This window comes from Octopus bimaculoides, chromosome 2 (genome assembly GCF_001194135.2).
Source record: "Octopus bimaculoides isolate UCB-OBI-ISO-001 chromosome 2, ASM119413v2, whole genome shotgun sequence".
Lineage (NCBI taxonomy): Eukaryota > Metazoa > Mollusca > Cephalopoda > Octopoda > Octopodidae > Octopus > Octopus bimaculoides.
Genome location: NC_068982.1, coordinates 167212380 through 167235372, shown reverse-complemented (window position 1 = coordinate 167235372; position 22993 = coordinate 167212380). Strand labels below are relative to the sequence as shown.

The 22993-nt window shown below is 35.2% G+C and overlaps 1 protein-coding gene across 3 annotated transcripts in view; it reads left to right on the top strand.

Moving 5' to 3' along the window:
* LOC106872976 (coiled-coil domain-containing protein 149) overlaps positions 1 to 22993 on the top strand; it is a 41767-nt gene that overhangs the window by 2024 nt on the left and 16750 nt on the right. For 2 of the 3 annotated variants that reach the window (XM_052965707.1, XM_052965709.1), the window contains exons 2-11: positions 3758 to 3916; positions 5753 to 5812; positions 7745 to 7849; positions 9247 to 9369; positions 10774 to 10946; positions 17411 to 17483; positions 19167 to 19251; positions 19437 to 19575; positions 20415 to 20494; positions 22452 to 22493. In XM_052965707.1, coding sequence (XP_052821667.1) covers positions 3758 to 3916; positions 5753 to 5812; positions 7745 to 7849; positions 9247 to 9369; positions 10774 to 10946; positions 17411 to 17483; positions 19167 to 19251; positions 19437 to 19575; positions 20415 to 20494; positions 22452 to 22493 — 1039 coding nt within the window. The remainder of the gene's footprint in view (positions 1 to 3757; positions 3917 to 5752; positions 5813 to 7744; positions 7850 to 9246; positions 9370 to 10773; positions 10947 to 17410; positions 17484 to 19166; positions 19252 to 19436; positions 19576 to 20414; positions 20495 to 22451; positions 22494 to 22993) is intronic. The other variant, XM_014920162.2, reaches the window with a different exon arrangement.

The following is a 22993-nucleotide window of genomic DNA, read 5'->3' as shown; positions in this document are numbered from 1 at the left end:
GGGGTATATATATATATATATATATATATATATATATATATATATATATATAAGAGCAAGCACCTTAGATGAGTAATAACTTCATTTTTTTTTCTTCTTTAATTGAAACCATTTCACTTTTATAACGTGTCTGTTTGGTGATTGCCAGCGGTTCGGAAATATCGGTTCCATCAGATTCGTTTCCGCTCTGATATTTCGCCAAGTTCGAAAGCTTCAATGATACTCCAACGATTCAATTTGCTACAAAACATCAACATAAATATTTATGTAAAATATAGATGTGTGTGCATGTACTCACTAAGTTTAAGAAATATTGAATACCTTCCAACGCTCTATGAATAGTGTTTTTTTTTTAAACTAGCTGAAGACAGGAGCCAATATTACAATTAATTAACGTACTCTTTTCTTCATTAGCTTCGTTGTTTTTGCTAAACCACAGTGTCTATTTGCCTATTAATTGTACGGGTAACTGTGATTTAATATCCGTGATGATTTGGGTCGACGTGCAGCACATTATTCTTTAGGTTTCGATTAAAGTGGTCTACTGTCAATCGGATCGAACATGTTGATAGTCGGTCAAATAATTAAGCAGAATCCAGAAGTCCGGTGTTCCAGACATGTGAAAACCACAGTATGCACACTCCGACAGCGTGTGCTTGTTGCATTCTCTCCGTTGTCCAGCTTGTTTTCGTTTACCTCTTGTAAACCCCGATCGAGGAAACCTACGATTAAAGGCATTCAAGCCTTTACCATCGTCTTTTTAGGGAGAGCTAGTATTACATTATCAATGTATTCATCCCTTATTTATGATGGTAGTAAGTGATATAAAGGAAACTTGGTTGCGATCACTTAGAGGCTCCTCTGTAAGTTCTAGTGGTGACTACATTAGATGTGAGCAACATTGCAACGGTAGTTATGTTGTAATGCATTTCATCACAATTTTTGAAAGTAATGACGGTAATGCTACCACTGATATTTTTGCGTTCCTCGAAAAAGGGTAGTATGATATTGCAGTAATTTGTAGCGTTTAGTAGATGTGTTTGGGGATGATTGAACACAGCATATACGGAATGTCAAGGACTGTATTTGTATGTAGGTAATTCATAGCATTTGCTTTTTATGTGCATGTATATGTTTATATTGTTGTTGCCTCTGCTTTCATCCCTGACTCTTAAGGCTTTCATCACATTAACTAGCGCTTAATTTTAGTTTATGTGGAAACCAGTAGCTGAAAAATAAAACCCTCAGTAATCCTGGATCACAATTTATACTATCTTTTTGTCATTCCTAGCTTATAACATTATTATGATTATTCATCATCATCATTATCATTCATTGTGCGCGCCCATTTCCCATGCTATCATGGGTTGGATGGTTTGACAAAAACCAACAAGCCAGAGGACTCCACCAAACTCCAATGTCTGCTTTGACATGGTTTTTATAGCTGGATGCCCTTCTTAACAACAACCACTTTACAAAGTGTTGTGGGTTCTTTTTATGTGGTATTGATACAAGTGAGATCATGAAATAACTTGCAAGACAATACCCCTCAACTGAGGAGGTTGTGGTATTGAGGGAGATGGATTTATGCTAGCTTATGAGAGGCTAAAGTATGATAGAGGGATAGAAACAAGTGTTTTGCAGTAGAGGAGGTACCCTGATTGGAAGAGGAGAGATGATGGTGAAGAAGTGTTAGGGCATACCCTCAACTTACAGGAAGCTGAATGTAAGAAAAATGTTTCAGAGGATTGGATAGGTAAGTTCACAAGAGTGGCAGATTAATAAAGATGGAGATAGAGCTGTACACTTGCAAGGTGAACGCAGGTGGGGTGGTTAGGAGGAAAAGGTAGAGGCAATTGGAGGCAGTAAAGGTGATGTAGAGTGTGTGTAGCATGCAAGAGATGCACAGCGCCAGAAACAAGGTCAGGGTGGAAATAGTGAGACAAATCTGGAATTTCTTTTCTAGCTCTGATATAGAATCTGCTTTGAGAGCAAGATCATCAACATATAGTAGTTCCCAGGAGCTGCCAGTCTTGAATTCCTCTGTTATGGCTGGAAAAGAGGGGACTGTGGATTGAGCCCTGATGAATGCCTGCCTATACACCAAATTGTTTACTGTACTTGTAGTTAATACAGTTCTATATTTAAGAGATGAGGAATTATGTATATTATTTACATTTGATGGATATTTGTCCTCATCTTGTTTGTTATTAACACAATGTTTCGGCTGATATGCCCTCCAGCCTTCATCAGGTGTTTTGGGGAAATTTTGAAACGTTGTGTCAACAACAAACAAGATGTGGATAAATATCCGTCAAATATAAATAATGTACTTGTAGTTATATCTCACCTTACTAACAGCATCTCTGTACATGGCCTGTACATCTTTCACAAGCCACTCATCTACCCCTAGCCTCCTCAGAGCCACCATATCACGCAGTGGGGTACTCTATCAAAGGCTTTCTCTGGATCAACAAATGCCAAGTGTAACAGTTTGTTCTTAGCTAAATACTTCTCTTGTAGTTGTCTGACTATAAAAATAGCAGTAGTGCTTCTCCCCAGGGCAAAGCCAAACTGCATTTCATCTAGCCTACTTCTGTTCCTAATTAATTAGGTTATAACTCTCTCCATAATTTTCATCGCCTGGTCCAATAATTTGATGCCTCTATAATTATTTCTAATGAATATCCTTTACCTTTGTAGCAACTAATTATAATGCTGCTACACCAGTCACTAAGGATTACAGCTTCCTCAGGTGCAGTCTCAGGAATTTTTTGAAGGGAAGGCACATGGTCAGAAGAATATACAGTTCCAAAAGAAAAGGACATAATAACAGCTAGTGATAGTGAGAGAGTCGAGGAAAGTTATCTCATATAGTTGCTAGTTGTAACTTTCTTCTTCCCTCTGGCTGTTTGTCTTTAGTGGCTGCCTGCTTGTGGCCATGATTTTAGTGGTCCGTTCACTAATTGAGGGTTGCTTTCTCTAACTTGGGTTCTCACTAACTCACTAACTGGAGTTGTCACTAACTGACTAACTGACTTTTGCTTGGGGGTTCTTGTTTTTATAACTATCCAGGAGGATAGACATATCGTTGAGAACAATAGATTTCGTTGGTGGTACTAGCTTTTGTTGGCCTAGAAGAGGTCAGAAGGGTCAAGTGGTGAAGACATTATTTTGCTTAACAAAGGCATCTGGCAAATGTAAACTGCTGTCACAGAAAAATTATTGTTTTACTGTGAAATGTGCTGTTGAAGTGTTAATTTAAATTTGGCTATCTAGGATCGAATCTACTTCATGCCTGCAAGATCCACTACACCTTTTATCAATAATAGAAATCATTATTATTATTTGAATGGCAGAATTAAATGGCTTTGTATTTAATTATATCTCTTGACATTCTGCATTCACTTTCTGCCAAAGTCAATTTCCATTTCATCTTTCTGGAATTGATAAAAAATATTGAGATTGATTTCATCATTTACATTTCTCCCTTCAAAATTTGGACCTTGTACCTAAAGAAGAAATTATTTACATAATTGTCTGAAGGTAGTGAAGTTGGTACAGAGAAAAGGGAGTTAAACTAGATCAGATGCTTCAAGTTCAGGGTTTAATGTATCTGAATTCAAATCCAGTTGTGATATCAATTTAATTTACCCATCTGAGATGGTACTGAGTGGTTTCGGTCAACCTGCTTCATTCATTGCTAAGTCAAACTAACTATATTGTCTACTTTATTTTCCATCTTTTATTACTTTAGCATCAAGCATGTCGGAGAAAACTTGACAGTAAATGTGAGGCATTGTTGATTTTAAGTCGGGAGATGGATCAGTGTCGCAGTGAGCGAGATCAGTTCAAGCTAATGGCTGAGCAGTTGCAGGAACGCTACCAGACTCTGAAACGGCAGCTAGCTGGCAAGGTAAGTTCTAGTTCTCTGTTTCACCACTATAGTCAAGTTTGCATTGATAGAAAAATAATCTTTCCTTCCTTTTCATACAAACCCCAGTTTACTCATTTACAAATAATCAAAGATGCAAACACGCACTCATTCATTTATTCATACACCCATAGCACTTTTAGAGTAGGACATTCTCAGATCAGACAGGAGTGAACAAGATGAGTATTATTGGTATGGAATTGAAAAGTTAGATCGATATATAATGTGGGAGACATGCATTGGAGGAATGTGAGTTCCAAGGAACAGTAGTACTCAAAATGAAGGATTGACATGATGTAACATTTGCTGTGATTCTTGAAAAAAACAAAAGACACAAGAGAAGGGTTCGGTAGGTAGAGAGATTGTATCAAGAGCTCACATCAAGAAGTAGGTTGAAACAGGTATGTTCTGATAAGCAACAACAGCAAAAGAAGCAGTGAGAGAATACATAACAAAGAGTCAGAGATTGAAGATTGTTTCAGTAAGAGTGACTCTTGATTTTTTTTCCTTTTAATGTGATTTAGGATGCCACTAATTTAAAGTTTTGAGCCATTCTAAAAATGAGGAAAATATTCTATATAGATGGCCAAATGGATATGATACTGGACTACCATCTACCATGGTTCGTGAGTTCAGATTCACCATAAATGCTGGGTCTTTGAGTAAGGGTGCTTTAATTTCATATACTTCAGTTTACCTTACTATCAAGAATAAATACAAGAACTTTGGGAAAAGATACCTGCAATAGACAGTCATTCTATCCAGGCAGAGATATGTCTCTCATCTAAATAATAGTGGGGTGAGTGCAGGTTAAGCAATTGTTCAGTGAGCTCTGGAGGTTTGTGAAAGGATTAACTAACTGTATCTATACCTTGTAGACAGTTATGTATTTGCTGTGTTGAAATATTTTTTGCATTAATGAGAAAACTAAATCTCTTTTTGAGGAAGTTTTAACATGTTGAATATATAGGGATTTCTCTGAGAGTTTTTCATAAGAAATGAGCATGTTATACGATTTATCTGCCTAAAAATAATTGATGTTTGAATTTTAACATCAATATAACCTGATTCCTGGATTCCTGTTCAAGGATCTTTGGTAGAAGAAGTAGATGTTTAGATAAAGCTGCTGCTAATACCAGTAAACATGACATAAAAGATTTTAAGGTCATAGATAAAAAGTTCATGTTCAATCCTGGAGATACAAATATTTATGGGGCAGAAGATTGAGTGAGTACCACTGATATAACGAAATATTGTTCAGCTATTGATGTAGTTTTGAATACTGGTGACTAGTTCTGAGTATAACCTATGAAAAAGGAGTTTGATCAAGAGGTTTACATATCACGTTTATCAAAGAATGTTCTAATCAGTATAAAAATCTTGGTTTCTATTTTTTTTTTTCTAACCTAGCAGTACTGCACATATGCCAACACATCATTCTACATTCCTTTGCATTCATCCACACCTATTCATGAGTACCTTTGCTGCGCACATAAATGCCTATATATATATAGATCGCTAGCCACTAAACCTTTTTTTATTTTCTCTCCCTGTTTATTTCTGTGTTCCTTTCTGTTGAAGAGCGCAGGCTCAAAACGTAAAAGACTTTCTCACTTCCCGAGCCCGAGCATTAAATTAATACATCTGTTTGTTGTTTACACACCCATCTTTGTCTTTTGTCTTTTTGTAAATTTTCACTATACATATATATATATATGCACAAATATGATTGACCTCAATCAATTAGACAGGCACATATACAATGTTATTCATGGTTGCTGTGTGAGAAATATTATGAGCATATATCTATTGTTTCAGGGTTTTGGTGGCACCTCTTTCTACAGTGGAGACAGGATTGACTGTAGAGCAGAAGGACAGGTTGGTAAATTAGAATCTATACTTATTTATGCTAAATGTTGAGTTACAGTACAGGTGGCATACCAAAGTGAACATAATTAAGTTACTGGTTTCATTTTTACCTTCTGAATAATACTCCTAATGCTTTATAATGGTCGATAGATTGCAGATCTGCGATTTGCAAGATTATTATTTGTTTTTTATCTTTTTGCTGTTTTTATCTTAGCCTATAGACTGCCGTGATGGGATATGTCATGTTCAGAAAGATGAAATAGTTTTGTGAAAGAGATTAGCATTATACAAATGGAGTAGGGCTCCCCATAATGAAGTGCTATGTGTAACTTGTGGCATAATTAGTGTTTTAAGGAGAGAAATGGTATGGTTGATAAGAATTGGAAATTTGATTGCAACATGCAGGAGTGCAACCAGCAGTTTTTCTAGGTAAACGCTTTATTGTATGCATGTATACAAATATATTAAACATATACACACATACAGAGTTACTATGTGAAAGAGTCATGATAGCTATTTAAAAAATATATATACTTTTACAATTAATTCTGTTTTATTTCTTGATAGTATTGTATATTATGAAATGCTAAGAAGTATATTACACTATCAAGAAATAAAATAAAAGTAATTTAACTGTATATGGATAGGCACAGGTGTGACTGTGTGCTAAGAAGCTTACTTCCCAACTACATGTCTCAAAGTTCAGTCCCACTGTGTGGCATCTTGGGCAAGTGTCTTGTACTAAAGCCTCAGGCTGACCAAAACCTTGTGAGTGGATTTGGTAGATAGAAACTGAAAGAAGTCTGTGTTTGTTCCTCACCACTGCTTGACAGCTGGTGTTGGTCTGTTTACATCCCTGTAACTTAGTGGTTTGGCAAAAGAGAACGATAAAATAAATATCAGACTTAAAAGAAAAAGTAAATACGGGGGTTGATTCATTCAATGAAAAATTCTTCAAGGTGGTGCCCCAGCATGGCCATAGTCTAATGACTGAAACAAATGGAAGATAAAAGGTGCTATGATGCTAGGTGTTTCCATTATTTTGTCCAACCCCTGTACATATATGTGTGTGTGAATGTTTCTATGCATTTTAAATGACTCTCGTGATGCTGCCCTGATGAAATTGTTTTAGAATTTTAACACCATACTTCAGACGAGGTAACTTGCCAAGAAAGGATGTCTACAAAACACACATGCACACACACTTACTCATGTATGTATTATATAGGAATACAATGTGACTGTGGCTTCAAGGTTTCACTGGCAATGACTGCTCTGACAATGTGAGTGTGTATTTGTGTACTTATTCAACTTATATTTAATTCTTAAATACTTAAAAGAAGATAACCTTTTAAACACTCAAATGACTGAAGTCTTTACTATATTTATTTTATCTACACCGTAACTAAATGGTTAACAACAGTTGCAATGGCATCCAGCTGTAAAATAAGTTGTGCCAACCACTATTCTCTCAACCATACTATCAAGGAAGAAATGAATTTAAAATGGCCATTATTAAATTCCATATTTCCTTTGATTTGAATATTCATTATTGCTGTATGTACTTCCTCTTGAGAATATGCTTCCCTGGAGAGATAAAAAAAATTCAGCCAGTTAATGTTGCAAAAAAACCCACTAGTTCTTGTCTAGTCATCAAATTTAAATGATGTCAAATCTAATTTGGTACCTAAATGGATCTTATTTTGAGAAACTAAGGCATTATAAACATATTTTAATATAAACTGTTATTCTTATATATTGTGACCTTTTTGCTTACATCTACATTTTATGAGTACTGCTAAAATTTCAGATAAATAAATGAATAAATAATGTTTGGGAAAAGGGATAGTATACTGTTGATGAACATCAGTTGTGAATGCTTCCAGGTGTCTTTATGACTCTCTTGATATTTTAATTTAGCCCTTTTTTTTCTACTTCTAGAATATTCACAAGCTGCTCTCTGATTCTCGTGATCATAGCAAATCATTACAGTTTGAAGTGGATGATATGAAACAGAAACTTTCTGATGCTCAGGGAGATATCAAGGTATTTTTTCAGCTTTTTTTTTTATTCATTTTTTTTTTTCACTCTCTGGGAAATTATTGGGACACTATCTCAGTGTAGACAAAGTTTAAAAATTTATTGGTCATAAAAATAATTGATGTTGGGTTTGCCTTGGTATGAATCTCAAGTTATGAGAGAAACTTTCTTAAATGTATTATGCATTATCTGACACAATTATCTCAGTTATCTGACATATACATACATACATATACATCATCATCATCCTTTAATGTCTGTTTTCCATGCTGGCATGGGTTGGACGGTTTGGTCAGAGCTGTCAAGCTGGAGAGCTGCACCTAGTTTTAATCTGATTTAGCTTGGTTTCTATGGCTGGATGCCCTTCCTAACACCAACTACATTACAGTGTGTGTCGGCTGCTTTTAATGTGACACCAGCACATGACTCTTACAGGCAAATCCTCTTCACCAGGAGGAGTGACCTTAACATTTCAACTGTGGTCTTCTTGCGTACAGGATGGGTTTTCTTGATATATATATATCATCATCATCATTTAGCATCCATTGTCCATGCTGGCATGGATTAGACAGTTTGACTGGAACTGGTAAGTTGAGGGGGCTGCACCAGACTCCAGTCTGATTTGACATGGCATCTATACCCTTCCTAACACCTACCATTCTGAGATATTAATGGGTGCTTTTATGTGCCACTGGCTTGACACCAATATCTGCCACAACTATGATTTCACTTGACTTAATAGGTCTACCTTCTCAAGCATAGCATATTGCCAAAGGTCTCAGTTATTTGTCATTGCCTCCATGAGGCCCAGCACCTCAGAAGGTGTGTTTTATGTGCCACTGGCACAAAATTTAGTTACATGACACCGGCATTGGCCACATTGGCTCCGTGAGGCCCAATGCTCGAAAGGTGCTTTTCATGTGCCACCGGCATGGGTGCCAGTTACATGACACAGACAACGGCCACAATTATGATTTCACTTGGCTTCACAGGTCTTCTCAAGCATGGCATATTGCTAAAGGTCTTGGTCACTAGTCATTGCCTCCATGAGGCAGTGTTTGAAGATCATACTTCACCACCTTGTCCCATGTCTTCCTGGATCTTCCTCTTCCACAACTTCCTTCCACTGGTAGAGATTGGCACTTCTTCACACAGCTGTCCACATCCATATGCATCACATGACCATACCAATGCAGTTATTTCTCTTACACACCACATCTAATGCCTTTTATGCCCAACTTTTCTCTTAAGACATTTACACTCTGTCATACATGCTTTAAACAGTTTGTAACTTCTCTAAGAATTGAAAACAGCAATGTCTAACTTTTTTTCCTGACTGATTACTTATTGTGACAAAAAATTGCCATTAGTAATATTGTTACCTGATATTTGTCTTCAAATAGCTGTTGCGAGAACAGATTGCACGGCAGCGAGTTGGTACCACAGATGAGGGTATCAACACTCGGCATTTTCCAGCCTATGAAAGAGAAGACCTTGTACGGCGACTGGAATCTCAAAAAGAAAAGGTTGGTTGTTAATCTTTTGTAGAAACGTTTCTGAGTGTTTCTTTCATATCATGTCTTGTTCTATGCCAGCATTACAAAAAATAGACATCAAACCAATGAGAATGAAAATGATGGTAATAACATTTGATGTTAATGGTTGTTTGTGTATAACAAACATGAGAAACAGCATAAAAACTACACAGGTTCGATCTCTGCCAGGAATTGTGTTGTATTCCTCTCGGGGGACTCGCAGAGAAAACACAACGAGTTGTACTATTTAGTTATCACATTTATTTATTAACTATAAACAAAGAATTCACTCACCGAATGTTAGTTATCAAGAAACAAGAATGTCTTCCTCGCCATATATATCCCAATAACATTCAACCTCGACAGTCACTCAAAACAACAGCAAAACAGGGACCTCAGATGAACTATATTGAAATATGGGACTTCAGACGAACCACAAACAAATCTAACAGTCCATATAACAAATTGTAAGTAGTTATGGTAAAAATATTGATTTTTAGGAGCATGAGATAAGCAGAACTGGTAAAGCACCAGATTAAATATTTCATCAGTATTTAGATCTGTCCTTTTACTCTGATCACTTCAAGCTTACAACCATTATGGCTCTTGTAGATTACATTAAAAATTCAGCAGTTCATTTCTAAAATCAATTAAGAGCTGCATCTAACTGAAGAAACAACCTTGACAGAAATGACTTTCACATAAACATTGTGTAAAGACTAGCTGTTTACATTGAATCAGTTGAAAATAAAGAGTGACTGAAGCACAATGGTTAATGAGGTTATAGTCCTGAACACTTGCTCTAATTGTCATGAGTCTAAACATTATTACCAGTTGTTGTATTGTATTCTTTGAACAAAACAAAGTGATTCAAATTTATTAAATTGTCCCTCAGCTGCGTTAATATGGAAAATGTTTTTAAAATAGTCAAAGAAAAGATATGAATTCAGTCTCCATATATTTAGAAAATGTATCTATTTGTGACAACTAATTGTCTATGACTGTGTATATGTTTGTGTGGTTGATCAGGTGAACTTTGACACGCAGAATAAAGTTTCCTGTCCAGAGTTACAAGCAGTCATCAGTAATAATATCTAAGTAGTCATAAGGAAGTAGTAACAGCACCGAGAGATTAATAAATGTGTTGTTGGCTTGCAGTGCTGAGTTCAATTTACAGGAAGAGCTACCTATCACAGACCATCATTCTGTTACCAAGAAGGTTTTTCTCTCTCATATCCACTAAATGGTACAGAATCAGTTATTCAGCACCAGCTTAAATAACTCCTGTAATTCAGAAAGAATCAATCAGTTATAGTCGATTTATCTTCAATTTCTTTCTTTCTATTGTATCACTTTACTTTATATGATTCTTTAATTCCTAAATTGTTTAATTAGTATCTACAGCTGGAGCGAGACCTGCAACATGTACTAGATGAGAAAGAAGAACAAGAGACTGAAAGAGATGCTTACAAAACGAAGTATGAACGCTTAAACCAGGAGCTGAACTATATACTGAAAGGAGATGAGAGAAGAATTCTTGATATCGATGCCATGGTCATGGAGAATCGGTATGTTCCTCTAAAACAGTTTATTGGTTCTTGGAATGCATTGTTTTTATTTATTTATTATGTTATCAAATTTGGATATATATGTATATAATTATGTCAATTCATCATCATCATTATTGAACGTCTGTTGTCCATGCTGGCGAGCTGGGGGCTGCACCAGACTCCAGTTTGATTTGGTATGGTTTCTATGACTAGATACTCTTCCTAATGCCAACCACTTTACAGAGTGTGCTGGATACTTTTGCAAGACACTGCACAGGTGCTTTTACATAGTTCCATATGGGCGCTTTTATGTGGCATCACACGGGCACTTTTTTTTGCGACTCCACACACACTTTTACATGGCACCACATGGGCACTTTTATGTAGCACTGCACAAGCACTTTTACATGACACTGCACAAGCACTTTTACATGACTCTACACAGGTGCTTTTACATGCCACATAACAGGCACTTTTATGTTGCACTGCACGAGCCCTTTTACGTGGTACTGCATGAGCCCTTTTACGTGGCACTGCGTGAGCCCTTTTACATGGCACTGCAAGGAAGGAGTAATAGAAACAGGCACTTTTATGTGACACCACACAAGCGCTTTTACGTGGCACTGTCATGAGTGCTTTACACTATCAGAAGGGTCGGTCTTAACACTTCTGCTGTGGAGTACGGGTCTTCTTGAGTACAGCCTGGCACCAGGTATTTCAGCCCTTTGTCATCTCACTTGAAAAAATGCATACACACATTAGATCTCACAGATGAGATGATGTAGAATCAAGATGTAGGGTTTGTTGGGTTATACTGCAGACCCAAGCCTGGAAATTAAATATTAAATTTATGTTCATGAGTATTTGTATACACACTGGTGAGCTGGACCTTTTTCCATTGTTTTTTTTTATATAAGGGGCTGGTTGTTAGCACCTTTTCTAAAATAAGAACCAGTTGTTAATTTTTTGGTGCATGCTGAATAAAGATTTTCTTTGGACAGTTAGAATGTCAATCATGCCACTGATTGATGATTCCACCCACCCGCATTATGGAAATACAGTTAGCTCTTGAGTGTTTTGAAGTGAAAGTTAATCATTGCATATAATTTTCCTTTGATCCAACATTTTTACACCAGTGTTAATGGTGGCAGCCCTAATGTTTTGTACCTGACAGGAAAAGGAGAATTTCTCATGGTAGCATGGGTTGTAGCTGAGTGTCTGTTTTCTGCATCAGTGAAGGCGTTCATGTGATTGTTTGATGGTTGTGGGGCTCTTGCACAAGTCTAAATGGTTCCATCTTCTCTTCTATGCACATCACTGACATGGTAGCTTAGTCCTACATACACAATCAGTGCTTTTCATTATATTTGTGACTGTCATAATTTTGATGTGGCTTTATTGGCTGAATGCTCTTCTTGTTAGCAATCACTTGACATTTTATTATGCTACAAGCACTAAAGAAGTTGTCTATCAGGACTAAAGTGTCTCTCTACTCTCTGTCCATTTTCATTTAGCTATTGCTCTTCTAGATGATGTGTGGTACTCATCTGTGGAGACTTTCATTCAGAGTTAGATACTGCCAAAGTTGTTCACAGTTCTTGCAAATAGTGTAGAAACTGGTATAGAGATAGAAATATGGAGTGAAGGAGACAGGGAGATATAGGAAGAGTAAAATAGTGATAGAGATATACTGCTAACTATGCATGTTTGGCAAATAGGATGCTACAGTGATCAGATATTGTCTCACCAATAGACCTCAGCAAGTGGGAAAATGGGACATTGGAGAGAGAGACAGGGAGAGAGAGCAGCATATGAGGAGAGTGTTATGAGAAAAAAAAGGGATATATCTATACTGAAAGAGGGAGAAAGAGATGAAGTAGGTAGAAAGGATCTTAAGGAGATAGTCTTAAAATGAGACTGTTGCTGAAGCATTGGGTGAATTATCAAGAGACTATATTCTGACATGGAAACTGGTAATTGTTCATATCACTTAAAAGCTCTTGTGGTCTCTCTTCTAACTATTTTGCATGTAATCTGATTGATTAGTTATTCATAAATAAATCACAAATGGAATACTAATAATATAGTAGCTCCATCAAATCTAGCCATCGTAAATGAAATATGGTGAGCTGTTGATTTATTGATAATCATACTAGTAAATAGCATTAAGAAAGAAAACATCTGTTCATGAACTCTCATCTTAACATTTTGTATATATTCTGAAATGATCAGTTATAATAATTTATTGATAAACAAATACTTAAACAGCAAAATGAATAATAATTATTTTCATATAATCCGTATGTATAAAATTGTATAAAGTATATACTAACTAGTACCAAAACATTTAAAAGTGGTCATCTACAAACGTTTGTATATAAGGCCAGATGTGGTAGACACAGCTACTTATAAATGGAAATCTAAAGATAATGCCTGACCGCACATGCACACACAACCTCCCCCTCCTCCCCCCACATTCCCTCCTTCCCCTCGCTTTCTCTTTCACTCATGCATGCTATCAAATTCATTGCTAATTTTTATTCATTGCTTCAAATCTAATGTTAAATTTCAAATTTCTTTAGAGATTATTGTGGCATGAAATTCAGAATCATAACTAAAAACATTTATATAGGACAGGCTATGTATGGTTACTTACAAAATAGGCTAACAAACACATTAAAATTGTGCTTTTCCTTTTCACATTTAGCAATTACTGATTATACTTGTGTATCAGTGGTTGGATATAGCACCTGCTTCACAACCTTGATTGATTGCGCAAGCAACATAATTAGAAAGGAAATTTGCACCTAAAAAGTCATATGCATAGTGCTTGGACTCTATTCTATGGGTGCCTCTACTGCATACTATTCTAATTGATCTTTTTATATGTGAACAATGTTCTCATTAGTTTTAAGAAGCCATTGTGCAAAACTAATTCTATATTCTGCAGGTTTTTTCTTTTTTTAAAACAAAAGTAAGAGTATACTAAATATGTATGTATATCATCACCATTGTTTTAACGTCCAGATTTACATTCTTGCATGGGTCAAATGGAATTTATTGAGGTGGATATTCTCTGGCTGGATGCCCTTCTTGTTGTCAACCTTCACCTGTTTCTGAGTAAGATGATATTTCCCTGTAATCAAACATGTTTTCACTGGATATTGGAAATGAATGACACTCTGGGATGACAGCACTTGTTTGCAACTATCAAGTAATGTAAAGACAAGGAGACAGTAACACACATGCACTCACACCTGCATACATACATACATACATACATACACTCATGCATGTACACACACACACACACACACACACACACACACACACAACACAACACAACACAACACAATACAATACAACTGACTTCTTTCAGTTTCCGTCTACCAAATCTACTCACAAGGCTTTGGTCGACCTGAGGTTTTAGTAGAAGACACTTACCTAAGGTACTACTCAGTGGAAGTGAACCAGGAACCATGTGCATCTAATAGTTAATACATATATAATAAATATAATTATGAATTTCTACACTATTTCAAGCAACTAATTTTTTATGTAATGATTGCAAGATATGTATGCATGATCTCAAGCACAACTTAGAAGGAACAGTACTTTTGAAATCCTGGTTTTCAGTCACTCTACCAGAGATCCCACTGCATATTTTGTGTACCCATTACTTGCACTGTGTACTTAAATTTCTACCAACTTCCTGCCTCCATACTTCACCAAGACTTTCCAAACTATAACATAAAGCTATAACTTGGAAAGTCTGTTACTAAGTCTCTATTACTACCTAACTGTTTAATATTTACCATTGTAATTTTTAAGCCTTTGTGCTCAAAATCTATGTTTTAAATAGATTCTGCTTTGGGCCTATCATGAGTATATAAAAGGCCCTAAGGATAACTAGTCCTGAACTCTTGTATTGTATACTTCAGAACTGTAATGCATAGAAGTAAAGCTGAGGATAGAACCCTGGTGAACACCTCTCTGTATGCTAAATCTTTCATTGAATTCACTGCTGATTGTTACCTGACTTACATGACTCTTACAAGTTATTCATCTGCATTAGTTTCTTTAGTACACACAAGACTACATTAACGATTTTCTCCGAATCAAAAACTACAAAATTGATAAGTTTGTTCTTAGTCTAGATCTTCTCTTTGTAATTGACTCACTAAAAATATAGCTTTTCTTATTAACTCAAACTGATTGTGATACAAACTAATTGTTTGCATCAAGTGAGCTTCAAGAAATCTAATTAAATCATTAGAAATGGCAGCCAGATCTAATTAAATCTCCTAGTAACAATAGCTATCAACTACTTTTAGTGAGCCATCTAAGTATGTAAGAGAATCTAGTTCTAGTGTGTTCATAGTACACATTGCTCCAGTGCATTTGTCTCATATGAAGCTTACTTTCTCTGTTAGCCAGCCTACGATTCCATTACAATTCTTATATGCCCATAGCTTACATTGAGTACAGTTTATGGAGTTAATACCTACTCATTTTTTTTTAAAAATCAAGCAAGGCCATATCCCTGAAAGTACCTGAGTCCTATCTTCTTTCTTTCATACTAAAACCTTTGTCTTTACTAAGTTTACCTTGAGGCCTCTCAATTGTAGGTTTAGCTTCTATGTCTGGAATTACCACTCTAATTCCTCTATAGATTCGGCTATGAGAACTAATTTATCAGCATATAAGAATTCCCATAGATAACCAGCTTCAAAATTTATTGTGTAGGATTATGATGAATAGAAAACTGAGGACTGAGCCTTGATGAACTCCTACTTTCATGCTAAATTTGTCACTGAAATTGTTGACACTCACTTTACATACTGCATCTTTGTACATAGCTTGTACTGGCTTCATGTATAATACCTTTAGATAGACAATATTAAACACTATACATATGCAATATATCTACCCACCTTCCTACCTACCTACCTACCTAAATTTATACCTTAAACTGTTTGACAAATAACCAATATTAAGAACTCCATGTGTATTCCTGTTCATGTATTGTAGTTGTATCCTTTGTTATGAAATCTAAGTTTGAGTGTTACACCAATTTTATGTAGTAAACAAAACACTAGATATTGATTATAAGATATTTAGTTACACCATCTTAAATACGTTTCATTAGCATAAGATGATTATTAGTTGTGCAAATTAAATAATCAAGACTTCATGTCTAATTATCAGAGACAAGTAACTTTTAGACATAACATTATTGGATTGAAAAGATGAGAGGCTTCACCATTTTGGGAATGGCTAGCAACATAACTTACATTATGTAATTATTAATCACCTTATGTTAATAAAGCATATGTAAGATGGCATAACTAAATATCTTATAAACAATCACTCATGTTTTGTTTTGTTTTCTACATATGTTTCACAACTGGTGTTGATGTGTTTACATCCCTCTAACTTAGTGATTCAGCAAAAGAGCTCAATAGGATAAGTAACTAACTCAAAAACAAAATAAGTATTGGGGTCAATTTGTTCGACTAAACCCTCTTCAAAGTTGTGCCCCAGTATGGCCACAGTCCAATGACTGAAATAAGTAAAAGGTAAAAATTGTAATATATATTTTGGAAGTGAAAGTATCTGCTTGAGAAGACCTGTTGAGTCAAATGAAATCATTGTTGTGGCCGATGCCAGTACCACCTAACTGGCACTCGTGCTTATAACACATAAAAAATACCATTCGAGCATGATCGATGTCAGTCTCACTGGACTGGCTCCCGTACCAGTGGCATGTAAAATGCACCATACGAACGTGGCCAATGCCAGTGCCGCCTGACTGGTCCCATACCAGTGGCATGTAAAAAGCATCATTCAAGCATAGTCAGTGCCAATACCACCTGACTGGTCCCATACCAGTGGCACGTAAAAAGCATTCGCTACACTCTTGAAGTGATTGGCATTAAGAAGGGCATCCAGCAATAGAAACCTTGCCAGATCAGATTGGAGCCTGGTGCAACCTTCTGGCTTGCCAGTCTTCAGTCAAACCATCCAACCCATGCCAGCATGGAAAGCAGATGTTAAACAATGACGATAATTCTTAACCTTATCCTCAGCACATATATTTGCAGTTGTTTAATCTTTACTATACTTCAATCAGTTTTCATCCCTAATCAATTATTTATTCCTGGAAGCGTTTGCAATTCAAGGATGGATTTTAATCCAGTTCAGCTGTAGTTCAAATCCTACCTTGGATCATATAATCATCCAAGGATAAGATATCTGATGATCAAAATGTTGTGAAGGTGTAATTATTACAAATATACATTCTAAGGATAAAGTTAATACTCTGAAAAATTATAATTTTGATTTAATATAAGTGCTTACATTGATTTTTACTCTACTAGCTCTTAACAAATATCTAAATTATATAGCTGAGTAATTGGATGAGAAGTACTTACAGGGAGTTCTAATGACATGGAATTTCATTTATCTATTGTATGTTGTAGGTATTTACAAGAAAGACTCAAACAAATGGAGGAGGAAAAAACAATGGCAATGGCAACCGCTTCCAAGTATAAGGTATTAATTCATCTGTTTATTTATCTTTTTATTTTATCCATTTTTGGTTATATTTTTTGGTTAATCTTCAATTCCAGCTGGTTGGATTCAACTCAGGAGACATATTTCTGCAACGTCTTAATGTACCACAATTTGGTTACAAGTTTGATTTTAGCATTGGAGAGTGATCAAAAGTTTTAACACACTAGATTAACTATGTTTCAGTTTTGTTTAAGGTGATATTACACACTCCATCAGGCAATATTTTTCATGATTTAATCAAGGGGAAAGGCTTGTGTGCCTGACCTTTGTAGACTCTCCAAGACTGGTGAGATTGTGGCACTTAATGCTTAGTTTGAACAGCTGTATAACCAACACCTGCAGGAAAAACTTGGGTAAGGAGGGAATTCCAGAGAGCTGATGTTCTAAGAAGGGAGAGTGAGGTATCCTGGCTTTAGAATGACAAACAATGGGCAACGAAAGAAGAGAGGACAGTGTTGGGTGGTGGACTTGGATGGGGTAGTATGAGGAGCAGATGCCATTATAGTAGATATAGAAAAGATGGGAGATAAAATGTGTTAGTGAGTTAGCCTTAGTAATCAGCTGAATGACATTCATTCAGTTGTGGTATAGGATGGGAAAAGTACCTACTGTGAGAACCCGAATGGGTACATTTGGAGAGAAGAGTCAGGAACTGTTTGAGGTGGATGTATTTTCTGGCTCTGAGGAGATGAGCTTATTTTTGGGATGCAGCTTTTGTTACTATTGATGTGAGATTGTCAAGAGGGATTATTTGTAGCTTGTATGAGTGTTTGAATTGAATATTATTGAAGATTAAAGAAATGAAGTACAAGATTGTTTCCTTCATATGTAAGTAGCAGTGGTAGCAACAGCTGGTGCTGTATGGGCAGGACTCAGTTATGTGTGGTTATCATGACTTGTCTGTTTGTAGGTTGACAATTACCCAGTGGCAGTTGATGTTTTCTCAACCCATTAAGGACCCCCAATTTCTCTGTTACATCATTCATTTGTGAATAGAGCAAAGTCTTGCTGCAAGAGCAAGAGAAGTTAAGCTGGTACCCTTCACCAGTCACATACATATCTAATATTTGTGACTGAGGAATCAATAATGATGTCTTGGTTAATGTTATATGCTTGTAGTGAGAGGCAGATAATCACTAATGGAAACATTAGACATCATTATAAGATGAAAATTATCTATGAGTAAGGGATGAATTTGCAAACAAAACTCCAAATAGAAGTAAAATGACAATTATTGTTTAATATAATTGCTTTTGTATTCTATTGGAGTTGAGAAACTTGAAGATTGTCATCATAATTTCATTAGACATTATTAGCATGAATGTGAGATAGACCACAGCAAAAGACTTACTTTTAGGATTCTAATTGCTTGCTATGTGAAAGACATATGGTTTGATTCCAATGGGTCACTTGCTAATATCATTTACACTAAAATCTTAGCCATTTGTTCATAATCTTATCATTAAAACATGTAAGCTTTTATTGACACATCTACTATCCTCAGCTCTGATGCTATCACAGTGTCCACATTGTTGCCGCTTTAAAATATATTACTGCAAAGTCTGTTGTATTCTCTGACTGTACATATCTGTTAATGTTGTACAATATTTGACTGATGCTATTTAATCTACATGGTGTCTTTTGTTTAATATATATTTTCAGAATATTCTAGAAAGAAAGAAAAGTAAGGGAGGTCTAAAGTTTGGTCAAAATCGAAATGACAGCTTGGTCATTAGCCAGAAGCAAGGTTGGTATGAAAAAAAATCTTTCAAATTTTGTATGAAAAACAAATTTTGGTATGAAAAAAAAATCTTCTCAAGTTTTGTGCTGTTTTCAGTACTTTCTAATAAATGTGATATTTCATGCCATGTCTAAGAAATTGCTAATTTCGTGTAAAAAGAAATTTGACCATGAATTTGTCTTTCTACATAGTCCACCATTTGATTGAAGATAAGAAATATACAGTTCCAAGTGTCCAGGCAATGGCAGATCTTCGGGGCTTAGCTGTTGCTCTCTTAGAAACTATCAATGACAAAAATCTAGCTTTGTCTCATCAGCGGAAAACAAATAAGTAAGATTTATTTTGCATTTTCCTCTTCTTCAATAGACTTCATTCTTTGATACTGCAACTAATTCAACCTCCAAAAGATGACCCCGTGTATAATATATTGAGCTACCTAATCATAGGCCAAAGATTTAAACATGCTAATAATGTTTTCCCATCATTATTGTTAAAGTTAATGTTATAATAGAAATGATAAAACACTAGATTAAATATCTAACAGCATTTTGCTTTGTCCTTCTACATTCTCAATTTAAATCAGACTGCAGTTGTTTTTGTTTTCACTGCTCCAACCCACTTCCCCAAATTTGTGAGAAATATTTATTATCAAGGTAGTAGATGGCAGAAATGGTAGGGCAGCAGATAAAATGATTTGCTGTATTTAGTTATATCCTGTTTATGATCTGTGTTCAAATATATCTTTTCATTTCAACCCTCAATGATTGATTAAAATAAAGTACCATTTAAATACTGGCATCAGTCTAATCAACTATATACCCTACTCCCCCCACAAAAAAACAACAAAAAATATGTTGTCTTATACTTGTATTAGAAAATAATATTTTTAAGGGTGGTATGTCAGCAAAAATGGACATTTGCTAAATTAAATAATGCACAGTATTAGTTTCATGTTTTTATATCTTGAGTTCAAATCCTTATAAGATCCACTCTGATTTTTGTTCCTGCTCGACTATTAAATTAGTTCCAGCTATATACTTGGATCAATTCATTTGATTATATCTGTCCACAAATTTATGTTACATTGTGTAAGAGATGATTTCTACATTGTTTTATTTTATTTAACTATTTTTTTTTTTTTTTTCATTATTAATTGTTTTTCATTCCAGAATATTGGGGAACAGAATTGCAGAATTAGAAAAAAAACTGCGAACATTAGAAGTTTCTGGATTATGGAACGTTGGAAGTGGTGAGTTATGCTTATGTGTTTACTTGTATTTTGGTCTTCATTTGTCTTGCTTATTCTTACTTTATCTCTTTGAAATGTTTTAAATCCAGGGAATTCTGTTTTTATTTTTTTAGTTTTTTTTTTAATTATCTTCTGTTCTCAGTTTTGCGTGAAATAATTCAGATACTATAAAAAGGAAGATTGTTTTCATTTTTATTGTTCTGCTAGATTTGAGAAAAAAAAAATCAGAAGATAAAAATCGGAATGTTTAATTAGCAATGATGGCATACAATAACATACATATTATACGGTAATGAATATGGTGAAGCCAATGAAAAATCTTCTGTTTGGTCATTCAGTCTGCTAGAAAAGTGGCCAAATCTCCATCAAATCACACTTCACCATCTTGTAAAACGGAAGGACACATTGGTTAATGTAATCCTCTGCCCGAAAATAAATGGTATGATCATGGCTGGAATGTCTCTAAACATAAGTCTGCTTAATAATGATTTACCTGAAGCTAGTTACAACAACAGAATAGATATTGAGAGACTACAATCATTATGATAACAAGATTATGTGGGACAATATAAACAGAGACACATGTCCGTATACATACATAGACAGTCTTGAATTTCATAGATGCTAGCTACATTATTCCTAAAATATATTTGTTTATTAAAATTAGCATTACAATGTTTTCACATCACAGCTACCCAGCCTTCCTGATGTTCAATTATAGTGCTCTATAAATGTTATTTTTTATTCAGCAGTTGTAATGATAGATAATAACTTGATCAAACTCTTCTCTGGCTATTGTTAATAGCATGTCATAGCACTTTTTTACTGACTCTTATCATCATTAAATTAGTCTGCCATCTACTTTGGTCCCATGTCCAGACCATCATGACCTCTGCACTAACAACTATCTGCTAACATCATGTGCTAGTACTATTTTAACTTTGTACAAATCTCTTAGCTTCTTTCTTATCCTTGTTGTCATCAAAGTCAATGTTTTGGGTTTAATATCATTTCTTTTCATATCAGCTTTTTTTTGACTGATCTACAGTATATTATCTTTTGATGTATTTTAATGTATTCTGATTAGACAACTTTCTATGGTCAAATTTATTTACCCCCTGCCATGTATGATTACTTAGTATAACCAATAGTGTCATCCTGCAACTTTTTGCTCTTTCTCTGTATCATCATTGTGAGTTCTAAATCCATACCAGTCCAGTTGCTTCCCTTGAGTATATGCTAACCAGCAGCAGACCACAGGCCAATAAGAACACTGGGATATCTTGATGACCGTCATTTTTAAAATTCCAAACGAATAGTAATAAAAAAGCAGAAACAATCCTCTATCCTAAGGAAAAACTTAAAAACATGATTAAATGTTTTCATCTTAATTGTGGAAGCTCAATATCTTTGAAGTTAGCTTTTTCTTCTGATATATTTTGAGTTTATCATTGTTTGACACAATCTTGCATTTTCTCCTATGTCATCATCATCATCATCATCATCATCATCATCATCATCGTTTAACGTCCGCTTTCCATGCTAGCATGGGTTGGACGATTTGACTGAGGACTGGTGAAACCGGATGGCAACACCAGGCTCCAATCTGATTTGGCAGTGTTTCTACAGCTGGATGCCCTTCCTAACGCCAACCACTCAGAGAGTGTAGTGGGTGCTGATATACTATTGTCTACTGTAGTTCTAGTATAGAGGGGACATCTCTATTTTGGGGGTTGTATTTGTGATGAAGGCTATGAACAGCTTCTTACTTCAGATCAACCAATGAATTTGAATTGGGCAAACATTTCATCTGATATTGTCTAAAATAATGACTACCATTTTGTTTGACCAAGTCTACCAAACTATTTGAATCATCAATTTTTTTTCTCATCTTCTTTTTTATATTGTGGGCCATTTTGTTTAACACAACTTACCGTTTTATTTACCTTACAATTAGTTATTGATTTGCTCAGCACTGACACAGACACAAGTCCATCAGGTAAGTCTTGGACTCAAGACTTGAAATGATAATGCTTCATGGTATTTCATATACAATTTCTTCCCTTCTTAATTTATATCTCGCTTCCATATGCATTTTTTTCTAATTTCAGAAAGGGAAACATTTTTATGTGCCTTAAATTTTCTCTTTTATATATCTCTTTGCTTTACTCTTTGCCTATTGATATGTTTTATGGGGAAATTTCTAAAGCACACTGCAATTGTTTTTGACAAGAAGAGAAAATTTGGCTGGTGATGGTTTTATTATAATTTTTATGGTTTTTATGCATGAAAATGTTAAGTTTGAATCTATCATCAGATTTATCAAACCATCTGAGAATATTTAATTAAGCTTTATTGATTATGAAAATTAATTATTTAGCCAAGATAAGACACTTGGAGCATTAGTAACTTGCCTGAAAGACACTTCAGTGACCTGGTATTAAAGTCATTTTCATTTCAGTTATGAATGTGAGTTATAGACTGTTATGTTGTATATAT